Source organism: Mytilus trossulus, chromosome 1, assembly GCF_036588685.1.
Source record: "Mytilus trossulus isolate FHL-02 chromosome 1, PNRI_Mtr1.1.1.hap1, whole genome shotgun sequence".
NCBI classification, from domain to species: domain Eukaryota; kingdom Metazoa; phylum Mollusca; class Bivalvia; order Mytilida; family Mytilidae; genus Mytilus; species Mytilus trossulus.
The window spans coordinates 35903700-35931173 of record NC_086373.1 but is presented as its reverse complement, the minus strand read 5'-3'; the positions used below and the strand labels follow the sequence as shown (position 1 = coordinate 35931173).

At 33.3% G+C, this 27474-nt stretch overlaps 1 protein-coding gene across 1 annotated transcript; it reads left to right on the top strand.

Annotated features, from left to right (window-relative positions):
- On the top strand, positions 1-27069 carry LOC134722968 (degenerin deg-1-like). Its single transcript, XM_063586605.1, has 12 exons — positions 1-139; positions 928-1319; positions 2663-2727; positions 15585-15673; positions 17332-17486; positions 18100-18180; positions 19253-19382; positions 21016-21100; positions 22424-22481; positions 24432-24529; positions 25232-25307; positions 26104-27069. The coding sequence occupies exons 1-12, from the start codon at positions 130-132 to the stop codon at positions 26242-26244; spliced, it is 1380 nt and encodes a 459-aa protein (XP_063442675.1). The 5' UTR covers positions 1-129; the 3' UTR covers positions 26245-27069.
- The last annotated feature ends 405 nt before the right edge of the window (positions 27070-27474 follow it).

The following is a 27474-nucleotide window of genomic DNA, read 5'->3' as shown; positions in this document are numbered from 1 at the left end:
TGTAATTAAAACTGCAACGGTTAGTAAACAATGCTTAATGATACCCTTGTTGATACCGCTTTTAACATGTGATTCATTGATCTTAATTTAATTTCTGATGATGATGAACAGATGAACAAATGAACGAAGATGACACAAGGTATTTATTGAAGAAAATTTCAAATATTTATTTGCAACTAGGATTTATTTAATTGTTTAAAAATTTTACTGTTTGACTCCAATTTTTAACTTGTTGATTTTAAAAATATTGTTAATTTTCACCAAATCCTTCGTGACGATTTGTTTGCCATGTACACTTCTATAATTTAGTTCCATTTTTGCTGGCATTTGCTTTTGGCTTCTCAGATTTAAAAAAAAACCGTTATATTTTCATCAATAAACAAAAAGCTTGGACATCGGAGAGTATTAAATATATGCACAATTCCGTGATTAATATCCTTCAACAATGCCAACCTTGAACTTTAATGGAAGACTTATACTGTAATATATGTTTTAAAAATTAGTTTGCCCTGACATTTTTACATAAATTGTCTCCTGCTTTTTTATTTTATCACCACCCTCCCCTCCCTTAAATAATCAAATGATAGCTCCCTAATATAGTATCTTGGGTTTCGTCAATAAACTGAGAAGAAAGACAGATTCAGATAGCACACCAACTTCTGGTAATTTTTAATAAGATTTTCAATACCACATACAGCTTTTTCATAGTAACCGTGTCAGACTTAAACTGAGACACCGCACCAATCTGGTTTACAGAACATTGGGATCAAAGGAAGAATTTCAACAGCACACTCACCAAAATTATAGACCTTTTTTTTTTTTTTTAATTTTACATCCTCGACTTCGCTAGCCAATGGTAACAATCCGATTCCCTCCTCTCTATTGACTAGGTTACACCTTTTAATATAAATTTCTTTTTTTATAAAGGTATGGACCAATTGGCGAAGAAAAGTAATGAAGATATTTTCTTGTCTAGGACACCATCAATAGTATGGCCTTCTGATATTACCAGGAATGACGTAACGACACACAAGAGCAGCGACTCCGATCAAATCTTAAAACACGTATTAACTGATATAGCATCTAGATCTACTGTGCATGGAATATCAAATATTGTGTCTTCAAAGTCCATCTATACAAGATTAGTGTGGATATTAGCATTCCTTGCCTGTTTAGGCCTCGTTGTGTATCAGCTGGTCAAGATATTTGTTCTGTATTCGTCTTTTCCAACACAAACTACATATAAATTAGACGGCCACTCCGAGTTTCCATCGGTTACTGTCTGTAACAATGGATATGCTGAATACGACTACTCCTATGTAAGTTTGGAATAGAAATGAATTGTTAAAATATATTATTTTCTTAAAGAGAGGCGAAAGATGATTAATATTCAAACTAATAAGTTGAAAACAAACTGACCTGTCATGAAAAAACGACGAAAACGACGAAATGAAACAACAACACACACAACACAACATTGAAAATTACATGCACGGTATATGACTGTGTGTTCGTAACATCTGTGTAAAAAATGACTACAGTCCGTGAAAAAAAACCCTGCTTTTTATCTGTTACCTCTGTCCTGCTTTTTCATTTCCACTCTATTCGGTCCTGCCTTTATTTTACTAAAAACTGCTGTTCTGCCTATTTTTTTCAAATTTCATCCGATGCAACATGATAGTTTGATAATAAAAACATGATAAATAATTTGAGTTAATTTGGGCTCTGTTTGATATTGCAAATGTGTTTTCTTCTCTTCGTTTTATCCATTTGGGAATAACAGTTTTGTTTTACCAATGGATCTTATGTTTTAATTTTAATAGTTATATGTCGATAATAATCTACTGTTGCCGTGACACATCCATGGTAACAAAAGGTTATGATACATTAGGAGCGTAACCCTTGGCTAGCGAAGATGGCCGTACATGACACAATTTCGGGCTATTCATGTTGAAGTGGCTTCATTAATCAGTGATTATCACTATAATGATTCGTGAATACCTATATGCATATATACATATCACTTGTACACGCAGGGCAGTCCATTAATAATCTCAATCTGAATTACAAATTCATGAAATTATTATTAATATGTCAGAATCCGTTTGTGTCATCAATTTAAATCACACAAGGCTCGTTTCGATTAAATATTAATTTATCAGTTCTTGCAAAATTATACGTTGTCTGTAAGCAGCGAGTAAATAGACGAATGTCATGCGAGACCTAAATAGGCCGTTTCAGAATCTAATGCATTCTGGGTAATATTTTCAATCAAAAGCGTACACCAAAGCATTGTGATTGGTTTAAAACGTTCTAAACAATGGAAATTTAACTAATGACGTAACGTTATTTCATGTTGGGGTACGAACAATAAAATGTGTCATGTGAGACATAAAATTGTTTCATGGAATTTGAGCAAACTTCGAATATTGATTCAATGAATTCGTGATGGAGCTATATATCTACACCAGAAAAGAGAATTTAAAAAAATACATGTATGTTAAAAATGTACTCAAATAAATAAGATATATAGATACATTTATTCCAATAGAGTGACCCATGATTAGTCAAGTATTTTATGTACGATGTTGTTTTTTTATGATTGAGAGACACAAATAATCATTCTAAAAAATATCTTACTCATGGATACTTTATATTGTAGACTCACCTTGTTGAAAATATGTTGGTGAACTGTAAATATGCTCAAGTCAATGGTTCTTGTGAAACGTAAGTATATAATTACTCACATGTATAGGATTACTACATGTATATGATAACTACATGTTTATGATTACTTCATGTATATAATAACTACATGTATATGATTACTACATGTATATGATTACTACATGTATATGATGACTTCGTGTATATGATAACTTCATGTCTACAATTACTACATGTATATGATAACAACATGTATATGATGACTTCATGTATATAATTACTACATGTATATGATAACTACATGTATATGATTACTACATGTATATGATGACTTCGTGTATATGATAACTCCATGTATATGATAACTTCATGTCTACAATTACTTGATGTATACAGAGACATATATACACATGATAGGAAAGTAATGCATGTGCTGGGTACAATAATTCTCTGAAGATGGAAAAGTCTACTGTAAATTCAGAAATTAATGCAAGGTTTTTATTATTGCGAAAAATGCGAAAGAGTTTAAAACTCACTTTTTGAAAAATTTTGAATGAATTTAACAGGATTCTTAACAGAAGTTGTAAAAATTAAAATCGCATTTCAGTTTAAAATGAGAAAATCAATAATAAATGCACGCAATAATTTCTGAATTTACAGTATCAAGTGTATACGGACAGGGGTCTGTCTTGATATTGAAACAAAACACCATGGCCGTCAGCTATAATACTGATTTTTAATTGTAAATTGCATCAAAGTGGGTGAAAATATGATAAAAACAACCTCCATATGCAAATTCAGTATGTCATAGGAAAAAAAATAATGAGCTAGGAACAATTATTCTCTGAAGATGGAAAAGTTTTAAACTGTAGCCATGGACAGGGGTCTGTCTTGGTATTAAAGAAAATTAACATGGCCGTCAGCTATAATACTGATTTTTAATTGTAAATTGCATCAAAGTGGGTGAAAATATGATAAAAACAACCTCTACATGCAAATTCAATATGTCTGGGGAAAGTAATTCATCACACAATTTGTTTTATTCCTCTTCAAATGAAAATGTTTTGATGAAAATTACGACCGTGCTAAAAATTTTCATAACGTGCATCTCGGCCCAGTTTTTACCATTATTAAATACTGCAATAAAACGTTAATCGTCTCAATATTTTAAATAATAACTACTACAAACTGAATAAAACAAGGTAATTCATAGTAGACATTGAAATATATACTTACATTATGCTGTTTTGAAATGCTTGATGTGTAATAAAATTCGAAGCGTGGTGGTGTACTTGTCGTGTTAGAATCAATATGGCGATCTCGTTAAAGTCTCGTGAGATGCGTGTCGTGGATTAGATTTCGTTGACCACTGTTACAGTTGCCAATCTCTGTGTATATATGTCTCTGATGTATATAATTACTACATGTATATGATTACTACATGTATATGATTACTACATGTATATGATTACTACATGTATATGATTACTACATGTACTTTAGTATATGATTACTTCATGTATATGATGACATCATGTATATGATGACTTCGTGTATATGATAACTTCATGTCTACAATTACTTGATGTATATGATTACTACATGTATATGATAACTTAATGTATATGATTACTACATGTATATGATGACTTCGTGTATATGATAACTACATGTATATGATGACTTCATGTATATAATTACTACATGTATATGATTACTACATGTATACGATTCCTACATGTACTAAGTATATGATTACTACATGTATACGATTCCTACATGTACTAAGTATATGATTACTTCATGTATATGATTACTACATGTATACGATTCCTACATGTACTAAGTATATGATTACTAAATGTATATGATTACTACATGTATACGATTCCTACATGTACTAAGTATATGATTACTTCATGTATATGATTACTACATATATACGATTCCTACATGTATACGATAACTTCATGTATACGATTACTTCATGTATATGATGACTTCATGTATATGATGACTGCATGTATATGATGACTGCATGTATATGATGACTTCATGTATATGATGACTTCATGTATATGATGACTACATGTATATGATGACTGCATGTATATGATGACTGCATGTATATGATGACTGCATGTATATGATGACTACATGTATATGATTACTACATGTATATGATTACTACATGTATATGATTACTACATGTACTTTAGTATATGATTACTTCATGTATATGATGACATCATGTATATGATGACTTCGTGTATATGATAACTTCATGTCTACAATTACTTGATGTATATGATTACTACATGTATATGATAACTTAATGTATATGATTACTACATGTATATGATGACTTCGTGTATATGATAACTACATGTATATGATGACTTCATGTATATAATTACTACATGTATATGATTACTACATGTATACGATTCCTACATGTACTAAGTATATGATTACTACATGTATACGATTCCTACATGTACTAAGTATATGATTACTTCATGTATATGATTACTACATGTATACGATTCCTACATGTACTAAGTATATGATTACTACATGTATATGATTACTACATGTATACGATTCCTACATGTACTAAGTATATGATTACTTCATGTATATGATTACTACATATATACGATTCCTACATGTATACGATAACTTCATGTATACGATTACTTCATGTATATGATGACTTCATGTATATGATGACTGCATGTATATGATGACTGCATGTATATGATGACTTCATGTATATGATGACTACATGTATATGATGACTGCATGTATATGATGACTTCATGTATGTAGTCGTGCTTCCCATGTATTTAAATAACACAAACACGTTGATAGGTTTAGGTTCTTTATTTCATCAGAATTGATGGTAATATTCTAACAAAAATGACCCTGAAATAATAACAATATATTTCTTATACAATTCAATAAGTAGTAATTATCAATTACTATAAAATCAATATATCTATATGCATAGAAGAAAACTGTAGATTTCCTTTGCTCTTTAAAATAATATTATTACAAGCTACACAAAACGATATTACACCATTCCGAATTCTGTATTAAATAAGTACATTCTATATTTCTCTGTATTTAGTGCATTGTGAAATATGCAACGACAGACTAAGTTCACAGCTAATACATAGCTACGTTTTGTAGTATCATACCAAAAATAGTTAGTTTAACATAATAATAACACGCAATTGTAAGTGCAAACAAGACATTCCGTTTTGCAACAGTTATACAAAGCAGACAATACATTTAAGCAAAGCAACATAAAAGTAACATGAACAATACAAACTGTATACATATAAACATACCTCACATGTAGTGCAAAGGTCTTTTCACCAACTGATTGATTTGAATCAGTTTACATTCTGTTGCAATAGTATAACCTTATAAAAGAATATGAAAGTCCTAGACTATTTCAAGACCAAATTAAAGAAATAACAACTTCCAATAGAGCTGAAGAAAATGGCTACCACTTCATATAAATATTTTAGCCAAGTGACCAGAACAAAGAATAGTTAAACAAAAGATTCCCGCCTAAATCATAGTGACCAATAGAAAAGATATAAACAATAGGAAATGTTCTACCTGAATAAACTAGCAGACTACAAATTATAATAAATGTAAATAGAATATATCCAGTATATATTCTAATAACATAAAACTTAATTAACATAAAACATAAAAATATAGCTCTACCACACATTCCCCCCAGCTATAAAATGACGTCCCGTCATTCCTCAAACTAATGGTGGTTCACTATATCTAGAATGGCTAAGGCTGCTTCTCGCTGTAATCCTGAGAATAATGGTGTTCTAGCTAAAGATGTTATATATTCAGCCTTCTCTTGCCACTCAGCTGTTGGCTTCGAATATTCCATCGTACTAGTATGACCAACAGAGGTAGTCCCAATAGCTTGGATGTCGTACAGACCAGAAGAAATCCATGCTGGTGGTTTACGTTCTCTCCCTGATCGTCTGACAGGTACCGGTGACATTTCCTGTTCCTGAGGTTGCTCTTCCTGTTCTACAGGTGTGTCCTCCTGTTGAATAACATCCTCAACAATATCTGAAGCGCTTCCTGAATCTGTCTCCATTTCTGGCCCTTGGTTCCCCTCAGGCTGGGCGTCCCCTAATGGAATGAAGGCATCATGTGCTGGTTCTGTTACATCTACAGCTGGTTCATCAGTGAATGTAGGTTCACCGTCAACTGTCCTCTCCAGCACATAGTCTACATCAAAATCATCCACTGATTCATCAGATGACTCATCACTGGATTCACTTGAAGTAGTCCGGTGTTCAGCTATTGTCCTCTGTAATCTTGTCCTAGGTCTTGGAACTGGTTGTGGTATAATAGTTGTTGCTTCTTCTCTGATATACCCTACAGGTAGCAATAAATTCCTGTGGAGATTCCTTGATCGTCCTTCTCCGTTCTCTTTGCAACTGTGAAAACAGGAATATCTAAATTCGGCTGGTCAGTGACTACATATGGAGTATCTTCCCATGTATCCGCAAGTTTGTGCTTGCCGTCAAAAGCCACAATCTTTACAAGTACACGATCTCCCTTCTGTACTGCTGCTCCTCTTACACGTAGATCGTAACCCTCCTTCTGATTGGCTTGTGCAATCTTTGATGCTTCAGCTGCAAGTTGGTATGCATGTGATAATCTGTCTCGTAGATCCTTTACATACCGAGTTGTTGGTAACTTGGTATCTTTATGTAGGCCAAACGCTAAGTCGATGGGTAGTCTTGGGTTTCTTCCAAACATAAGAAAGTAGGGTGCTACTCCAGTGGACTCATGACGGGTACAGTTGTACGCATGTACCAAAGGTGAAACGTAGAGCTTCCAGTTGGCTTTTTGATGAGATTCCAAGGTTCCAAGCATACCAAGAAGAGTACGGTTAAATCTCTCGCACATCCCGTTCCCCATGGGATGATAGGGTGTAGTCCTTGACTTCTTCATTCCAGTCAGATTGCATAGCTCCTTGATAACTTTACTTCCGAAATTAGCTCCCTGATCAGAATGGATCCTCTGTGGTATTCCGTAATGTAGAATAAAGTTATCAAAGAGTGCCTGTGCTGTGGTCTTTGCTGTTTGATTTCTGGTTGTTATTGCTTGAGCATATCTGGTAAAATGGTCGGTAATAACCAGTATGTTCTGGTGACCTCCTTTTGACTGCTCCAGTGTGAGAAAATCCAAACAGACAAGTTGAAGTGGAAACTGAGTTTCAATGCTGACCAAAGGTGCTCTCTGACGGGCTGGTGTTTTTCTCTTTATGCATCTACCACATTGTTGTATCCAATCCTCCACATCTTTGTCCATCCCAGGCCAGTAAAATCTGTCACGAATCAGTGATAGAGTCCTATCCTTTCCGGGATGTCCCATGTCGTTGTGAAGTGCCTCTAATACAACGCTGATGTTTGCTGATGGCAGAACTAACTGTGACTTCCTGTCTTCTCCAATAGTAACTTCTCTGTAAAGTACACCATCTTTCATCTTGAGGTATTGGAACTGTCGCAGTAGTGGTGTTGGTCCAATATCTACAGTTGTCGGTTTCTTTCCTTCGATGACGTACTTCACAAGAGACTTGATGGTAGGATCCATGGCTTGTGCAGCTGCCCAATCAACTGTCTCAGTATCTGGTATATCTTCTTCCTGTGATGGTATTACAGCTGGGTTAACAGCAAGACTGTCAATGTATGCTCCTGGAAGAATAGAATTACAGATGGTCTTTACAGATTCTATGGAGATAGTCTCTCTGTTGGTTGAATCATTGTCAGTTGGTTGTGGTAGACGACTAAGTCCATCTGCATCACCATTCTTCTTTCCTGGACGGTAAACGATGTTAAAGTTGAATGCGGCTAAAGCAGCCAACCATCTGTGTCCAGTGGCATCAAGCTTTGCTGTTGTAAGCACATAGGTCATGGGGTTGTTATCTGTAAGTACCGTGAAGTTGCTTCCATAGAGATAATCTTTAAACTTGTCGCTAACTGCCCACTTCAGTGCTAGAAACTCCAGTTTATGCGGTGGGTATCTCTTTTCCGACTTTGTAAGACCTCTACTGGCATAGCTGATTACCCTCTTAATTCCCTGTTGTTCCTGGTATAAAACTGCTCCTAGTGCTGTACCGGAGGCGTCTGTGTGAAGTTCATAGGGTAATTCACTGTTGGCGTATCCTAGTATAGGTGCTGATATAAGCAACTCCTTTAACCTCTTGAATGCTGACTCCTGTTCTTCTCCCCATTGCTATGGTTTCTGTTGGTGTTTCTTTGATGATTTCTTTACAGTTGGATTTGGCATCAAATCGGTAAGTGGTTTGCTGATTTGGCTAAACTGTTTGATGAATCGTCGGTAATAGCCAACAAATCCAAGAAATCTCCTGACATCTTCCGGGTTAGTAGGTTTAGGCCAACTCACTACCTTCTCTGTCTTTGCTGGATCGATCTCAACACCATCTGCTGAGACAACATGACCGACGTATTTGACTTTCCTCTTGAAGAAGGAACATTTATCTGGTGCTAACTTCATGTTGTGTTGGCGTATCCTGTCGAAAACAAGGCGAAGATTTTCCAGTTGTTCTTCGAAGGTCTTACCAAAGATGATGACATCATCGATGAAGATACAGCAGATCTTGAGATGTAAGTCAGATAAGCATTCTTCCATCATCCTCTGATACGTGGCAGGTGAATTGGTCAATCCAAATGGCATCCGGTTGTATTCGAAAAATCCTAGTGGACCTACCGTAAATGCAGTCCTTTCTTTGTGCTCTTCAAGGATCTCTACCTGATGGTATCCACTTTTCATATCTACGCAGGTAAAAAACGTACTTCCAGCTAGCGAATCGAGCAGATCTTCTATTCTTGGTAAGGCGTAGCTGTCCTTTATTGTCAGGTTGTTTAATTGACGATAATCAACACACAGTCTCAGTTTCCCATTCTTCTTACGTACTAGTACCACGTTAGATGCATATGGACTGTGTGATGGTCTGATGGTACCATTTGACAATAATTGTCGAAGATGCGACTTAACTTCATCGTACATAGTTCGATATCTTTGTTTGAATGGTCTTGTATCAATCAAATCAATATGGTGTTTCACTTCTGTGTTTCCAATATCTTCATCATTCTTGGCAAATATATCTTCAAATGATTTGATGAATTCTATCCCTCTTTCTAGTTGATCTTTGGTTAAGTCACTTTCAGTAATTTCCACTTGTTCAAGTATTGATGACGTTGATGAAGTATCTGATGGTTGTTGTTCAATGTTGACTGGTTGTATTGCACATAAGACAGCTTTTGGTTGGATGGTAATAGTCCTTGTGGTAACATTTGCAATCTGAACGTATATCTTTCCGTTGTTCTTGTATCTATAATCCAAAAGTATAGGTTCTATATCTAAATCTTTCCAATTCGGTTGAAGTTCAGATGAATGTAACATTGCTGCAGTTGTACTGTATGGTATCTCTTTATCAGTGTATCCTTCTATCTTTATGGTTGAATTTGGTTTGATGGTAACAGGTTTGTTCACAGCATTTCTGACTATAGCTAATGCGTTGTCATTGCGGCTAAGTTCCTTTTCTCTAAGTGTAATGGATCTAAAAGTCAAGTACCATGGTGTTGTTAAGTTGCATGACTGTAGAAATCTTGTCCCATGTTGATCTTTCAATGACTCCATGACTGGTTGAAGAGTGTTAGTTCCAAGAAGCAATGGTATCTGAGTGTTATAGTTACTATCCGGTATCACTAACAGCAAGCATGGATAAGTGTTGGTCTGATGTGGGAGAATAATTTCAGTTTCCAGATACCCTTCATATGGTAGTTGTTTTCCATCAGCACATTCAATATCAAGTAGCTCGTTCATGTGTAGTAAAGGTATATCTGTTAGGTTGCTGTGGTAATATGTATGACTGATAGTAGATACTGTTGATCCTGTATCAAGTAAAGTCTTCACTGTTTTTCCATAAAGTACAACTTCAGTTTCTGTTGGCTTTCCATACAATCCTGGTGGTAAACTATAAGGACCTGATGCTGTTCCTGATGTACATAAGTCTATCGATGGTCCTGCTCCATAGACTTCTTGAAGTTTAAAGGCTTACCATCTTTATCCAGTTTCTCAATACATCCTAACTTCAAGTGACCTGGTTTTCCACATCTAAAACATCTTCGTTCATCCTGGTTGGCTGATGAAGCTTGTGGTTTAGATCGGTCTTGCCATCTTCCTTGTCTGTTATCGGTATATCTGTTGTTATTCTGACCTCTGTAGTTAATATAGCCTCTGCCTCGTCCTCTATAATCGGTCTCCATTCTATCAAACCTTGTGGTGAGTTGTTGAATAAGTCCTTTAACTTCTTCAAATTCAGATGTATTGTTGATAGGTTCTGATATTGCTGCAGCTTTTGCTGTTTGTGGTTTCTTTGATGTTTTCCTTTCCTCATGATCTCTCTCAATATGTCTCAGTGCTATTCTAAGTTCATCAAAATCTTTGATCGTATCGTACTTATGTCCAGATATATCTTTAAGTTCTGTTTTAAGTCCTGACCATAGCATGGAATGTAGCATAGTGTTGGCATCCTTGTGTTGTACCATTCCTTTCTCAATTGCTTTCCCAATAATGTCCTCTAATCTGCAACTCCATTTAGTTACACATTCATCATCACCCTGTCTGGCTCTGTAAAATTGAGCAAGAAGGTCTTCTTTCTTTTCTACATCTCCATAAATGCTGTCCAACTTGTGTATGATTTCTGGTAGACTAGCTTTAGGACCAAGGTGCATAACAATAGTTCCTGCTTCTCCTTTGAGTGACTTGCGTACAGCATAGCTGATGTTATCCGAGTCGTGTACTTTATCTTCCATGAGTCCACAAACTTCATATCTCCAAAAGGCATAAGTGGCTTCACCCTTGCTGTTGGATCCTGAAAAATTTGTTACTTTGGGTGGATCTCTCATCTTAGTATATGTGACAGTTGTCTTGGTTTTAGATGTGTCCTTATCTTGTGATTCCTCTTTCGGTGTAACTATTTCTCCACTAGTGGCTAAGTATTCTTTCATCCACTCTTTCAATCCTTGAACATCATCTCCTTTTGGTTTCTCTTTTACTTCCTTCTTGAGTAATTGCAAGAGTGCAAAATCCTCTTCCGATATTGTTTTTTCTTTCGACATGCTTGTGTAGTATAAATCCAAGTATAACTAGTAATAGTGTGAAATAAAGTTATAACTATATGACAAAAATGTCAAGTACTTAAAGACTATCTAACTATAGCCAATGAAAAATAGTAAATAGATGACAAACAATAGTTTGTAAATAATCTGAAAAGTAAGATAGGTTATTAACTATAATAAACTAAATGAAGAAGAAAGAAAAAAAAATCAATCAAATAACTACATATGAAATATGTCCTGTAAAAATAAATTTTATTAATAAATTTATGTAAAGAAATATGTACTAAGTACAATAAGTATGATGTATGTCTACTATCTGAAATTCAAACTAAAGTAATTAGTATTATGAATATGTATATATAAATATAAATCAATGCAACTGAAAATGAATCAAGATTAATGAATGCAATCTAGTCAATATGAACAGATAAGGTAATATATACACAATGAATACAATCAAAATGCAATATCTAAACTTGGATTTGAGTTGTAAAGCTTCTACGTTTACACTCAACTCAAAAGAAAGTACTTATATATACAAATATCAACTATCTATAAGTATAGTAAAGTCAGTATACAAATATAAGACTAGAGTATGGCAACAGACAAATCCAATATAAATCACCTCAAAAACCAATCAAGACTAAACTCAACTAAACACACTAGTAATCTACACAAAATCTGAAAAAAAATAACTCACTAAGTCCTGAAAGAATTAACTAACAGATAAGTGCTAATGTGGGTAATAGTGTCATGCTTGAGGGATAAGGATAGTTAATAATGTTAAAGTGACAAAGTGTTACAAGGTATTCAGTCTCACTACTGCTCTATCTAAACTTTTAATATGTACCTATTAAAGTTTAAGATTTAACTAATTTATGTCCTATTTATATGTAAATTCAAAATTTGAATTATATCAATATGACACACAACAATAAATCATCATACAAATATTCAACATAAACACAATGTACACTAAGTATCAAAACACAAAAGTCAATATAAATGCACAGTGACAACACACAAATACAAACACAATCTATCAATACACAATGACAATACAAATATAGTAATACACTATATCACATATAACACAAATAAAGTAAAAGTATCAACTATGGGGTACTAGGAATGCTATGTGTATGTGTATGTAAGTAAATCTGCACAAGTAAACAAGTAACTGTAACTGCAATAGCTACAATCAATCAATCATGTGTGTATTGATGTATGACTCTATCAAGTCTAAGTCCAACTTGATATGTAAAGTGTGTAAAAATATTTTCAAAATATTTTAAATGTACACCCTAAGTGTATGTGTGTATGTACAAAGTAAGTTTCAGCTGTGCAAAAGTCTATCTAAATCAGTATAGCTTAGTGTAATAAGTGGTTGCTAATGTAAACAAGCTTTGTGTATACAACTTCCGGTTCCGGTTGACCTTGACCTCACCCTGGGGGGTTGGGAAAATAAATGTAGGGGTGTCAAGTCTCAATTACAAAAAAAATAATCAAAGTACAATTACAACATGTACAAACACATCATATATAAATGTCTATATACTATTACAACTACTGTACAATCACTGTATGTAATAACTAAATCAGTTAAACCAAATCGTAAAATTTCAATTTTGTTTTCTGATGCTAAGTATCTAAATGTTTCTAAGTTTACAAATGAAAAAAAAAATCAAAGTTTTTTTTTTTTAAAGTTCGCTTTTAAAAAATTCAAAGTTCAAATCTATATGACATATATTATATGAACACACATGTATAGACAAAACATCAAACAAACACAACAGTGAACAATGACATTGATTATAGTTACCATAAAACTGCAATATATTTTCACTGAAAATCCGTGTTGTTGACGTCCTATTTCTTGACTGACTTCCGGAAGTAAACACAAAGTTCAATATACGTATGTCGACCAGTGACGTACCACTTCTTGTGACGTATCGATACACTAATGTCTATTATGTAATAACGGAGTTCCCTCCACAGGTAATGGAAATCGTTGATCTTTAATAACACTGATGAAATCTACGTTGGGCGCCAAAATGTAGTCGTGCTTCCCATGTATTTAAATAACACAAACACGTTGATAGGTTTAGGTTCTTTATTTCATCAGAATTGATGGTAATATTCTAACAAAAATGACCCTGAAATAATAACAATATATTTCTTATACAATTCAATAAGTAGTAATTATCAATTACTATAAAATCAATATATCTATATGCATAGAAGAAAACTGTAGATTTCCTTTGCTCTTTAAAATAATATTATTACAAGCTACACAAAACGATATTACACCATTCCGAATTCTGTATTAAATAAGTACATTCTATATTTCTCTGTATTTAGTGCATTGTGAAATATGCAACGACAGACTAAGTTCACAGCTAATACATAGCTACGTTTTGTAGTATCATACCAAAAATAGTTAGTTTAACATAATAATAACACGCAATTGTAAGTGCAAACAAGACATTCCGTTTTGCAACAGTTATACAAAGCAGACAATACATTTAAGCAAAGCAACATAAAAGTAACATGAACAATACAAACTGTATACATATAAACATACCTCACATGTAGTGCAAAGGTCTTTTCACCAACTGATTGATTTGAATCAGTTTACATTCTGTTGCAATAGTATAACCTTATAAAAGAATATGAAAGTCCTAGACTATTTCAAGACCAAATTAAAGAAATAACAACTTCCAATAGAGCTGAAGAAAATGGCTACCACTTCATATAAATATTTTAGCCAAGTGACCAGAACAAAGAATAGTTAAACAAAAGATTCCCGCCTAAATCATAGTGACCAATAGAAAAGATATAAACAATAGGAAATGTTCTACCTGAATAAACTAGCAGACTACAAATTATAATAAATGTAAATAGAATATATCCAGTATATATTCTAATAACATAAAACTTAATTAACATAAAACATAAAAATATAGCTCTACCACATGTATATGATGACTTAATATATATGATGACTTCATGACTTTCAAACTTTTTTCATCTGAGCGTCACTGGTTACTCATATGTGGACGAAACACACGTCTGGCGTATTTGATTTTTTTACCTGGTATATACATTGACACTATATTCTTCAAACTATACCCATACTTTATTTTTATAAGTTTGACTAACAACGAATCTTTATTTAGCAAACACATACATTATAAATGACAAAAACGTAGTATTTTAGACAGGGCAGTCATTGTGTCTCGCAACAAGGATCCAAATGAGATCGTATATGCAAGTTATAATCCGTGCAAAAGTTTTTGGCGGTATTTATACACAATTGAATGAAACAGCTGATACTACTCTAATTACTTATTATTATCAAAATTTTATTCTTGTAAAAGTTTCACACAAAACTTGTTTTTCTTTGCTTTAACCATAAAAATCGTAGGTAAGTCCACTTTAAAGAACAATAAGACCCAATAAAACTAATGCCATTCCTTAAAGATCACGACTATTAACAAATTTGTTCTAAAGAAAAACTCTTCCCAAAAATAAATTTACCGGGATGCCTGTAATATGATAGTGTGGTGAAGTTTGTTGTTGTTGGTTTTTTTTTATGGTTGAATGTACATTATTTCAATCTGATTAAGATCTTCGGAACTCGCGTGCTCCAGTGACCATAATTAAGTTGAAGTCTGATCTATAATTCAACTAGATTGTACATCATTATTGTAGGCCATCTTCTTATGTGTCATCGAAGTATGGAACTTGTTTTACACTTAATCCTCCTGACTATTTAACCAAGCTTAGTGGTCTTCAAGGCGGTAAGTATGGAACTTGATTCACATTTAATCCTCCAGACTATTTAACCAAGCATAGTGGTCTTCAAGGCGGTAAGTATGGAACTTGATTCACATTTAATCCTCCTGACTATTTAACCAAGCTTAGTGGTCTTCAAGGCGGTAAGTATGGAACTTGATTCACATTTAATCCTCCTTACTATTTAACCAAGCTAAGTGGTCTTCCAGGCGGTAAGTATGGAACTTGATTCACATTTAATCCTCCTGACTATTTAACCAAGCTTAGTGGTCTTCCAGGCGGTAAGTATGGAACTTGATTCACATTTAATCCTCCTGACTATTTAACCAAGCTTAGTGGTCTTCCAGGCGGTAAGTATGGAACTTGATTCACATTTAATCATCCTGACTTTTTAACCAAGCTTAGTGGTCTTCAAGGCGGTAAGTATGGAACTTGATTCACATTTAATCCTCCTGACTATTTAACCAAGCTTAGTGGTCTTCAAGGAGGTTAGTATGGAACTTGATTCACATTTAATCCTCCTGACTATTTAGCCAAGAGCAATGGTCTTCACAGCCGTGGTGACGGTGCAGGCGTTTAGCATAACACATATTTCGCAACTTGCTTCACGTATATAGTCCTCGTCACTAGTAAGACAAGCTCAGTTTCTCTCCGCCATGAAGGCGGTTAGCACAGGAAATGTTTTACAACTTGCCTACGTATAGTCCTCCTTACTAGTAAGCTAAGCTCAGTTCCTCTCTGACATGGTGATCAAGAGTAGTTCGTCTACATAACTTAAACTGAAGAGTATTGTCAGTATTGTTATCATAATTTCAATTACCATAAAACCTGATTGTTAATAAGCGTAATTGAACATGGCTTCATTAAAAGGTAAGTTAAACATAAAAAGTATGTTTATAAACCGTTGTTTATAGTTATTTTTACCTGCATAAGAAATTATTTTTTTGTGGATCGAACCAGTCAACCAAATGGTTCATACTCCTTTCATTTTTAATAGCTGAATACATACATAACGTTTCTGAAGCTAAGGGGTTAATTGAATGTTGCAGGAATACGGATTAAATGAGGTCGATTCATTTATTTGAAGTATATTTTATATGTCGTATGGACATTGTATCTAAATTTGCAAGCTTTTTAAACAACATCACCGTTTAACTATGTCGTGATATGTCAGTGTTATTTTTATGCCCCACCTACCTACGAAAGTAGAGGGGCATTATGTTTTCTGGTCTGTGCGTCCGTTCGTCCGTCTGTTCGTCCGTCCGTTCGTTCGTCCGTCTGTCTGTCCCGCTTCATGTTAAAGTTTTTGGTCAATGAAGTTGGTCCAATCGACTTCAAACTTAGTACACATGTTCCCTATGATATGATCTTTCTAATTTTAATGTCAAATTAGAGTTTTTACCCCAATTTCACAGTCCACTGAACATGGAAAATGATAGTGCGAGTGGGGCATTCGTGTACTGAGGTCACATTCTTGTTTTTTATATATTGCTTGACTTTTTGTAAAATATTTGTAATTTCCTTTTCTTATATATCCACCTATTTATACTTCACCGTAAAAAAAATAGATGCATTGTATATTGAGAAAAAATATTTGAATAGAATATCATTATTTACTTTTTAAATTCAATTTAAAGTAATGATAACTTTTTTTTTTATCAAGGAATAACACTGGAACTTAACCTTGAAACACATCAACAGAGGAATATAGAGTATGGTATGCGATTTACATTTCACGACAAGAACACCTTTCCATTTCCTTTTGAAGAAGGTGTCACGGTTTCAGGTGGGGATGTTGGATACATAGCCATAAATTCGGTATATATATAACTTTTAAATTGTAAAGCTACATTAATTCGATGAAGTTTCTTTTTGAAAACAAATGTCTTCGTGAGGTCTACTTACTATTGTTAACATTGGTTTGCTATAAATACGCTTTAATGTGAGTTTGTCTCACAAATGTTCTCTGACTTCGTTTCAAACTGGGTTGAGTTCAATAACGTAGCAGCAGCTACGTAGCGGCTACGTACATGTAGCTGCTAAAAGCCTATCAATAATTACGTAACAACTAGTCTATAGTTACACGTTCAAAAGTCAAAATCTACGTAGCACTACGTAGCCGCTACAATATTGAACGCAACCCTGGTTTTATGTGGTTGTTTGAAGTTTAACTATGGTTGCGTTTAATATCGTAGCGGCTACGTAGTGCAACATATATTTTGACCATTGAAGAGCATTGGACGTGTAGCTATAGACTTTTTGTTACTTAGATATTAATAGAAGCTACGTAGCCGCTATAGGAATATAAATTCAATCTATATGTAGTTGTAATATTTGAACTCGTTATTTAATATACATACTACATATGATTTTTTTTTGGCCCTCATTTTATTGGATTTTACCACACTTCATTCTGCTCTTATTTTATCAGAGACTAATAAAAAGACTTGGTGGTGATTATGGTGATTGTCAAAACGAAAAACAAATATATGGACGAATATACACATCAAAGGTACATATATATCTACTAGTATCGGATAATACACATCAAAGGTACATATATTATCTACTAGTATCGAATAATACACATCAAAGGTACATATATTATCTACTAGTATCGGATAATACACATCAAAGGAACATATATTATCTACTAGTATCGGATAATACACACCAAAGGTACATATATTATCTACTAGTATCGGATAATACACATCAAAGGTACATATATATATCTACTAGTATCGGATAATACACACCAAAGGTACATATATATATATCGACTAGTATCGGATAATACACATCAAAGGTACATATATATCTACTACTATCGGAAAATACACATCAAAGGTACATATATATCTACTTCTATCGGATAATACACATCAAAGGTACATATATATATCTACTAGTATCGGATAATACACATCAAAGGTACATATATATCTACTAATATCGGAAAATACACATCAAAGGTATATAAATTATTACTATCGGATGATACACATCAAAGGTACATATATATATCTACTAGTATCGGATAATACACACCAAAGGTACATGTATATCTACTAGTATCGGATAGTATCGGATAATACACACCAAAGGTACATGTATATCTACTAGTATCGGATAATACACACCAAAGGTACATATATATATAACTTCTAGTATCGGATAATACACATCAAAGGTACATATATATCTACTAGTATCGGATAATACACATCAAAGGTACATATATATCTACTACTATCGGAAAATACACATGTGTGTTATGGACTTGAAATTTATTTTTTGTTGTTATATCGGCTATAAAAGGGTACAGAATTAATTTCACTTTCACGAATTTTTAACAGACAACTCCGACTCTGAGCGAGACTTCACATAGGGTATAGATACATGTGTTTGCTGAAGACCAAACTATTTCGTTTGACTTTTATTTTGTGTTGTTTGTTTTCTATCTCATAGACTCAAATCACAGCTCTCTGTTTATCTAATTAAAACGACATAATTGCAATGTACAATATAATAGCGAAGTAACTACAACGTAATTCTTGGCATTTGTATTTCCCTTGATATAGGCTTGTTTACAGTTATGTTGGGAGGACCTTTTATACGAAGAGTGTAGCTGTATTGACCCTGGTCTGGATTCTCTTCTATGGCAAGTTGGAAATATTACAGGATCAAACTGCTACAACAAGATAATAGGAGGTAAAATATATATAGATTCGTATAGATATTAATGATAATTTTCAATAAGCTTGTCTTGTCTCTTATTCTTATAGTTGTTTACATGCCTGCTGTCAAGGGTATCTCATATTTTAGTTTGTGGAATGTATGCATGAAACTATCGTCCATACTTGCGCACACAAAAAAAAAACTTTAAGAGAGGGCGAGCTTTACAAAAATATGGTAAAATATAAGAGTACTTGTTCAAATCTTACATTTATCTACAATAAAATGTTCATGTCGAAAAACGCAGCAAATAGGAAACCACACTTAACCCAAAAACATACAAATGTGGCAAAATTATAGAATTTACCCAAAATTAACAAATGCTAGAGGTTTCCCAAAAATGCGTCAGGTAAAAAACATTCTGAGATCTCAACCTTCTCAATACCTCAGGCCAATGTGGAAAAAACCAACACGCAAACATCAATAGGCAAAATACAACTCAGTTAAACAGACGTGTTAGTCCGATGTTAGACTAGGTAATAATAGATACGAAGAAAAATGACAATGACTTCGAGTTTTTTAGTTTTTAGATACTGACATGCTAGCTCCAGGCCTCAATTAAACTAATCGAAAGAATATTTCTTCATCGAAGTAAATGAACCACAATCCCTAACTTAAGGGATGAAGTATCATGTCATCATATTATTTACGAGAAGAACACTACCCGTATCATGCAAACAACTAGTTTTAGGATAAATGTATTCAATAGATATAGGAAGATGTGGTGTGAGTGCCAATGAGACAACTCTCCATCCAAATAACAATTTAAAAAGTAATTTATCAAGACTATCTACGAGGGAATATTTTTTTCCCAAAAATGCATTCTCTTATGACTTTACTACACTTTCGTAACAATATCCCCCCTCCTAAGTCAGTCAGACCCCCGCCCTTTTTGAAAAGTGCTGGATCCGCCACTGAATCCCCAGGTGATATTACTGTTTAAAAGTTTGATTAGCTGTTGCGGTAAATGACACTTCTGTGCTTTGTATAGAATTTTATCACAAAAGAGGGATGAGCTATACCTTAATGTATACGATGTTTGTATGTAAATTTGTATTTACGAATGATGTCCATGTACCAACGATAAGATTTAGTAATAGTTTTGTCAAGTTTGTGAAAGTGAAAATAATGGTGTAATAATAAATCAGTTATATTATACCGAGATTACTTTCGTTAAAATCGAATTCTTTGTTATATAAACGAGCATATCGAACAAGTTGAGATATAAAAAACACCATAAAATGTTGCTTTGAGGGAAGTCACCATCTAAAACGGATTATTAACAATAGGAAATGACAAATCACCTTTTCTATCGTACAAACAATGCAAATACAACAGATTTAAAGTTAATTTTGAAACTTGAGAAAGAAAAAAAGGGGACCATGCACTCGGAATCAGTTAATACCTGATCGAACTTAAAATACAAATGAAGACAATCACTAATTTGTTTAATAATTTAAAATGTTTAGGAATGCAGAAAAATTCTTTAAATACTTGTATTTTGCAACAAAGAAAAAGTTCCTGTAGTTTTATTTGTTGCACCCTGCACAGTCTTTGAGAATAATTGCGCTTTATTATGTTATATATGAGCGCACATTTTTTGTTACAGAACCGTCACCATGTTATTTAAGAGCTCGCGACTTATATTTGTCGCCTGAAAGAAGAAGTGGGTGCGATTGTCCATTATCTTGCAGGTATGTGATGGGTTTGTCGCATAGACATTGGTGCGAGTGTTTAGTATCTTATAGGAAATTGATGGGTTTGTCCAAGTACTTAAAAACTGTATATTTAAATAAAAAATCTTTGTATTCTCTAGCTAAAGAAAAAACAAACGGAAAACCTATCACTTTGGTTACAATATCAAATAAGAAGATGTGGTATAAGACGACTATCTAGGCAATAATTACACATCTTATTTCAAAATCGGTTAATCCTATAGAGTCCAAACGAAGCCGATTAAGGCAGTTTTAGGTAACTGTTTAAAAGAGGGACGAAATATACCAGAGGGACACTGAAACTCAAACTGACACCGCCATGGCTAACACTGAAAGAAAAAGACAACAGACAAATACTAGTACACAAGACACAACATAGAACATTAACGACTGAGGAGCATGAATCCCACTAAAAACTAGGTTACTCTATGAGCTTCATCAACGAGCAAAACCATATGGTATCGTCACCTTTCAAATGGCCCATAAAGTGTAACGATTTAATCGAAAATAAACCCTAGCAACATGACATCTCTGACCGTCTTTGGAGACAACTCGGACCGTCTACAGAGAAAACATTGATTGACCAATTCAGGATATTGCTGGTGTTTTATTTAACCGATTTATCACATATATAGTGATTAAGATAACTGGTCTGGTGTTTTTAAAATAAACTCACACTGTAAGAACTTCATCATATTCATCTTATATGGTACCGTACAGGCTTACATAGTAAGCTACAAATAGTTATGACATGAAAACAATTCAAATAAAAAACCCACAGCAACCTGATCTGTTAGTGGTGTAACATAAAAACACACTGTTGAATCAGTTTGTAAAAGGACTTCATTCATACAATTGACACCAAGCACAAAAAGACAAAAGACACCAATCTTAGAATACTCAATATTTGTGAAAGCAAGTTCAAAGTCCATAAATAACAGATAACTACGATTTTCAAGACAAAAAACAAGAATGCACGCGTTTTCGTGTTTTAAAGCAGTTTTCTATTTGCAATTGGTAGTATCTTACATTGAAAGTAGTCATACGGCAATTCCGAAACGTGCTCAAACGAAACGACTCATCACTCTTTGACTAAATATGAATTCATTTTTTCAACTATTCCGTCGGTCAAAAGTGTAACGGGAATATTTGTTGCATCTAACTAGTAATTTGTGCGAGCATTACTGAAAAGCTTTAGTAGTGTTTTTCCGATGTAAATTTTTTAAAATGTGTAATGATAAATATTTAAACATTGGTTTGTAATCTTTATTATGTATTTTTTAAACTATCTTTGTATTCAAGAGAAAACACATATTCGTTGAAACTAACTCGGCACCAATGGCACACAGGACCAAATGTGGTAGGTTACTTATCAAAGGCCTTTATGTTTTATATTCTACTATAATAGGCCTTTATGTTTTATATTCTACTATAATAGGCCTTTATGTTTTATATTCTACTGTAATAGGTCTTTATGTTTTACATTTTGCCAACATAAGGGGGGGGGGGGGCAACATAGGCCTTTATGTTTTATATTTTGCCAACATAGGCCTTTATGTTTTATATTCTGCCATCATAACCCTTTATGTTTGATATTCTGCAATCATAGGCCTTTATTATCCAATATATCAAAGAAAGAACGATAAAAAACTAAAGACTTTATTGAAAAGAAATTGAAATTTCACAAACGCCATTATGATTGTAAGCATGTTCTACGCATGCGAAACTTGTCTTAATATCTGAACCCTTGCATAAAACGTTGAAAGATGTCTGTAAATGTCTGATGATTGGCTGTGCGATTGTTCTGTTTACTTTTGACTACGAAAAAATACCATTGTCCTTTTCTCATTTGTCTTCAAAGGGAGATTACAAAGTGGCACGAGACTGACGTGGATATTTTCGATATTATTGTTTTGCGTTCGATACCATTATAAATTCAAGAATTGTTAGGGTGATATAACCTTTAACGTGCAGAGTATCATACTCATTTATAACTCAACGTGACAAACATTGTTCGTGTCGTCCCCTGATTCCAATTAAGGCCGTCTTTATTTAGAGCAATCTAAGATAAGGGGACGACCATTTGATATTCTGGGGGGGGGGGGGGGGCAGGAGGATTTTGAAAATAAATAACTCAGCCTTGATAATCACAAAAATAAATGGTTTGTTCTGTGGTAGTTTGAAAATAAATAACCTGACTTGCAATGTATTGAAAATAAATAACTCAGCATGTCTATAGCTTCTTGTGCCTTCAGCGGTTCCAAAACCCTTCCAAAAATTTTTGCCTATGACATACATGTATATTGTTTGGGAACATAAATGATTCATTATTTATTATGTGAAGAAAATTATAAAATACATAAATAAAATCTAATTATACAATTGTCTTTTATAATATTATTACTATGTATTTATGTTTCGTTCGTCCTGTATCACTATGTATTATCTTAAAATGTTTGTATATTATATTGTTCTCTTCTACACATGCAAGTATGTGTCTGAGGTTATCATGGTTATGAAGGAAATCTTGAATCTTAAAATTTCTGCAGGGGATAATGATCTTTTCTGATTAAATGGTACATTATGACTTGACTATGCATGTATTATTCATACATGTAACTAACAAATATCTAAAAAAATATGTTTTCAAATATCATTAATATTGTTGTGAAAATGAATAATCAGTCCCTTTCCTTAATGAAAATGAAAAATCTTGAGTGCAGAAAATGAATAATCCGTCCTCTCAGGTTACAAAAATAAATAACCGATCAAAAACAAATCCTCCTGCCCCCCCCCCCCCCCCCCCCCCCAGAATATCAAATGGTCGTCCCCTAACCATGCAATTAGCATATTTCAATAGAATGATAAAATCGTAACGTGTCACATTGAAGATGTTCTAATATTACCTTAATTCAACATGAAGTATGCATGTATACCATTAGAGAAGTCGCATCACTTAATAATACAGACATTACATAATATGGCACTCAAGATGTTCATCAACACAAGACTTCGTGTATATTAAACATTTTGGAACCCTTTATATCTTGCTGTTCGTTGCGAGTCAAGGCTCCGTATTGAAAGACAAACTTTGACCTTTCATACTTTACGTTTTACAAACGGTCTTTGATGGAAGCTGTATCATTGGCAATAATACCACATCTTTTTGAATATCTATGTCCCTAAATTCTAATGTAAAATAATAACTTACATTTCAGTCAAATAATTGTATAAGAGGAATCCGGTAATTTTGTTCTAATGTTTATCATTACAAATTTTCTAAAAAAAATATACTATTTCTCATTTAAAGGGTTTATATATGGACAAAGTATGTGAACAGATATACAACAGCTCAACATTCAGTTGTGAATTGGCCACTTTGTATTCAGACTCCTTCAGGGAAGCAAGGTAAGTAAAACATTACGAATCAATATCATTTATTCAAATTATTTCTGACCGGCATTTTAAACATTTGATATCAGGTATGTAGAACCAGAAGATATGTGCATTGGTCGTTCACAGTGAATATTTTTTTAAATATTGAGGTAAAAGTATTACAATTATATTCAAGTTTTTCATAACATATCTTATGTTTACAGACATGCATGTCACAAATTTACGATAAATAATTATAATATATCAATCGTTCTCATGAATCATGATTAGACGCCATATCGGAAATTTAAATTCGTACTTTTTTTTAAAAATTATTACAAAAATACATGTTTAAACTTAAGGGATGTCATTAAGGGTATTGATTAGATATATAACTTAAAATTATTCTTAAAATTTGAATAATTACATCAAATTTAGTGTCTCGTCCCTAGATGCTTAAGAAAGAAATGCCCTGCTCCGAATTAAATATTCTGAATTTCTCTTATTTGGCACAACTTTTTGGAATTTTTGGGTCCTCAATGCTCTTCAACTTTGTATTTGTTTGGCTTTTTAACTGTTTTGATCTGAGCGTCACTGATGAGTCTTATGTAGACGAAACGCGCGTCTGGCGTATCAAATTATAATCCTGGTACCTTTGATAACTATTCACACGTCTTTATTTGAGAGGTTTAATACATATATCATCACATTATTTGCAAGGATTTATTTTTTCAGTGACAACTTCATGAAAGTTGTGATATATCTTCAAGATTCCGCTCGAGAAATAGTTGAAGAGGAGCCTCTGTATCAAGTAATTATATTTTTATCAGTTTTTACACACCATATAATATGAAGAGGGGTGACATTTGGGTTGGAGAATGTTGGAGGGGACTTGAATCGGGGAAAGTAAAAATAAAGATATGCTGGAGAAAAAGATATACAGATTTTCGACTAGGAGTAAGGAAAATAGAAGTAGGGATGGAATCGTGAATAGGGGGTAGAGAACATGCTCCCTTTGTCGTAAATTTCCACTTGTTTATGCATAGATTTCAGTCATATGCATAAATAGACCGAATAATATGTCTCTTGTGTGGGGACATTTGTCCTTTCATATATTCTTTTTATCATTTGGCTATTTTTTAATTTTTTTTTTTGTGTCCACACGGAGACACAAAGTGCTTCTATGAAAAAGCCTACAATTTGTATGCAGTGGATTTTCAGGGTTTTGTTGCTGCCCGAGTGTTGCAAGCACGTACCGATCGTTTGTTTATGTGGACACCAAAAAAATAAAAAAATAGCGAAATGATGAAAAGAAAATATAAAATGACAAATGTACCCACACAAGAGACAGATTATTAGGTTTTATGCATATACCCAGCTGTTAGAAATTCCATTATAATGGTTATATAAGAATGCGATTTCAAATAAGATTTTCCTTATATTTTTTCACGATCGATGAAGACGGGATTACCTTTCGAATATACCTCGTGTAGCGATAATCTTCTTTTTTTCTATTTTCTCCTTAAGCATTTAGCAAAATGGTAATGATATATGACAAGATCAAACCGAGTGGTTTTCTTTAATGTTTTGTTTTAATTTTTTATCAGAGATCACAGATGCTTGCAGACATTGGTGGATCCCTTGGACTATTCATTGGGGCATCCGTTCTTAGTCTGGGAGAAGTAATAGAAGTTTTCACGGCTATCTTCTGTCGGAGAAAGAATAGCCACCAGGCCGATTCTAACTGAGATAAAACATTTCAGAAATCTCAAATTTCTAGACTTTAAATGTACTTTTTATTCTATTTCATATCGACGTCATCCCATTTTATAATGTTTATAATATGATAAGTACACTTTTATTTAAAAAAAATATATTAGACATATCAATAAGTTTTTAAAAAAAAGGTTATGCTGAAATTAATGTGGATTTCATGCGTGATAGCATGGTCTCTAAAATATTGCATGCTACATAATTAAACCAAAGTCCAGTATCCTTCATAAGCACTTCATTGATTGAGACAGACAACTTCCTACAAGAGACAAGAATACATACATGAATAAACATATCGGTATAATGTTGGTACGTAGCAATCAAAGACTAGTCAATGTTCAAGTTTTAAGGATAATTATTGTCGACTTGCATCTAGTCATTTCATAAAAGGAAAACAAAAAACTCTTGCATCGTCCATCTCATACTAAATAGAAGTCAGTGTTACCACACTTGAACAAGTAATAAAAAAATTTAATCTCTACCAACTAAGGAAAGCCATGTCGTAACGTGCTCGTTACTATATACAGGGAGTTTTTTGCTAGGGTAACCACAGCTATTATTTGTTTATTGCTGCTGGAAAAACACCAAAACAAAATTAGAAAAAAACACAACACACAGTCTCCAATGTCATGTTACTATAAGAAAACCTATCAGAATACGAATAAGTATTGTTTCAATAAGGTCCCTAGATGGACAGCATGTATTGACATTACATTATGATTTTGTCACACATTTTTACATTAAATTGAACTATCATTATTAAATGTTAATAAAATTAAAAACCTTCTTAATTAATACATGTCTTTATCTCAAATACTTTATGTCCCTTTAATTCAGGACCTGAACCATAAAAGCAGTTCTATAAAATATCAAATTAAAGTTTTCCTATTCTATTAGATAGTGATGGATTGGTTGTTTGAAAAATCTCATTTCAAATGTATTTGCTTCAACTAATATAAAGCAACACACTTATAGAAATATTTTTTTACAAATCCCAGCACGACATAACAAACTGTCTGATATCTGCAAAATGACTGAATTTCATATAACTTTTAAAAATTATCAGTCTTGGGAAAATGCAAAGCCCAACAGTTATTTTTTACCCAAAAATATGAATACTTTAAAAAAAATCAAAAAATCTTTATTTTGTATTTCTTCATCTTATACAATTACCATATGCATTCTTTCAACTGTTACATATTGAA

Bases quoted from the DNA above. Each gene is read 5' to 3' on its own strand.
- LOC134722968 (XM_063586605.1), top strand. The intron at 17,487-18,099 runs GTATATATATAA...TTATTTTATCAG, and splicing joins GATACATAGCCATAAATTCG to AGACTAATAAAAAGACTTGG. The intron at 22,482-24,431 runs GTAGGTTACTTA...TCTCATTTAAAG, and splicing joins GGCACACAGGACCAAATGTG to GGTTTATATATGGACAAAGT.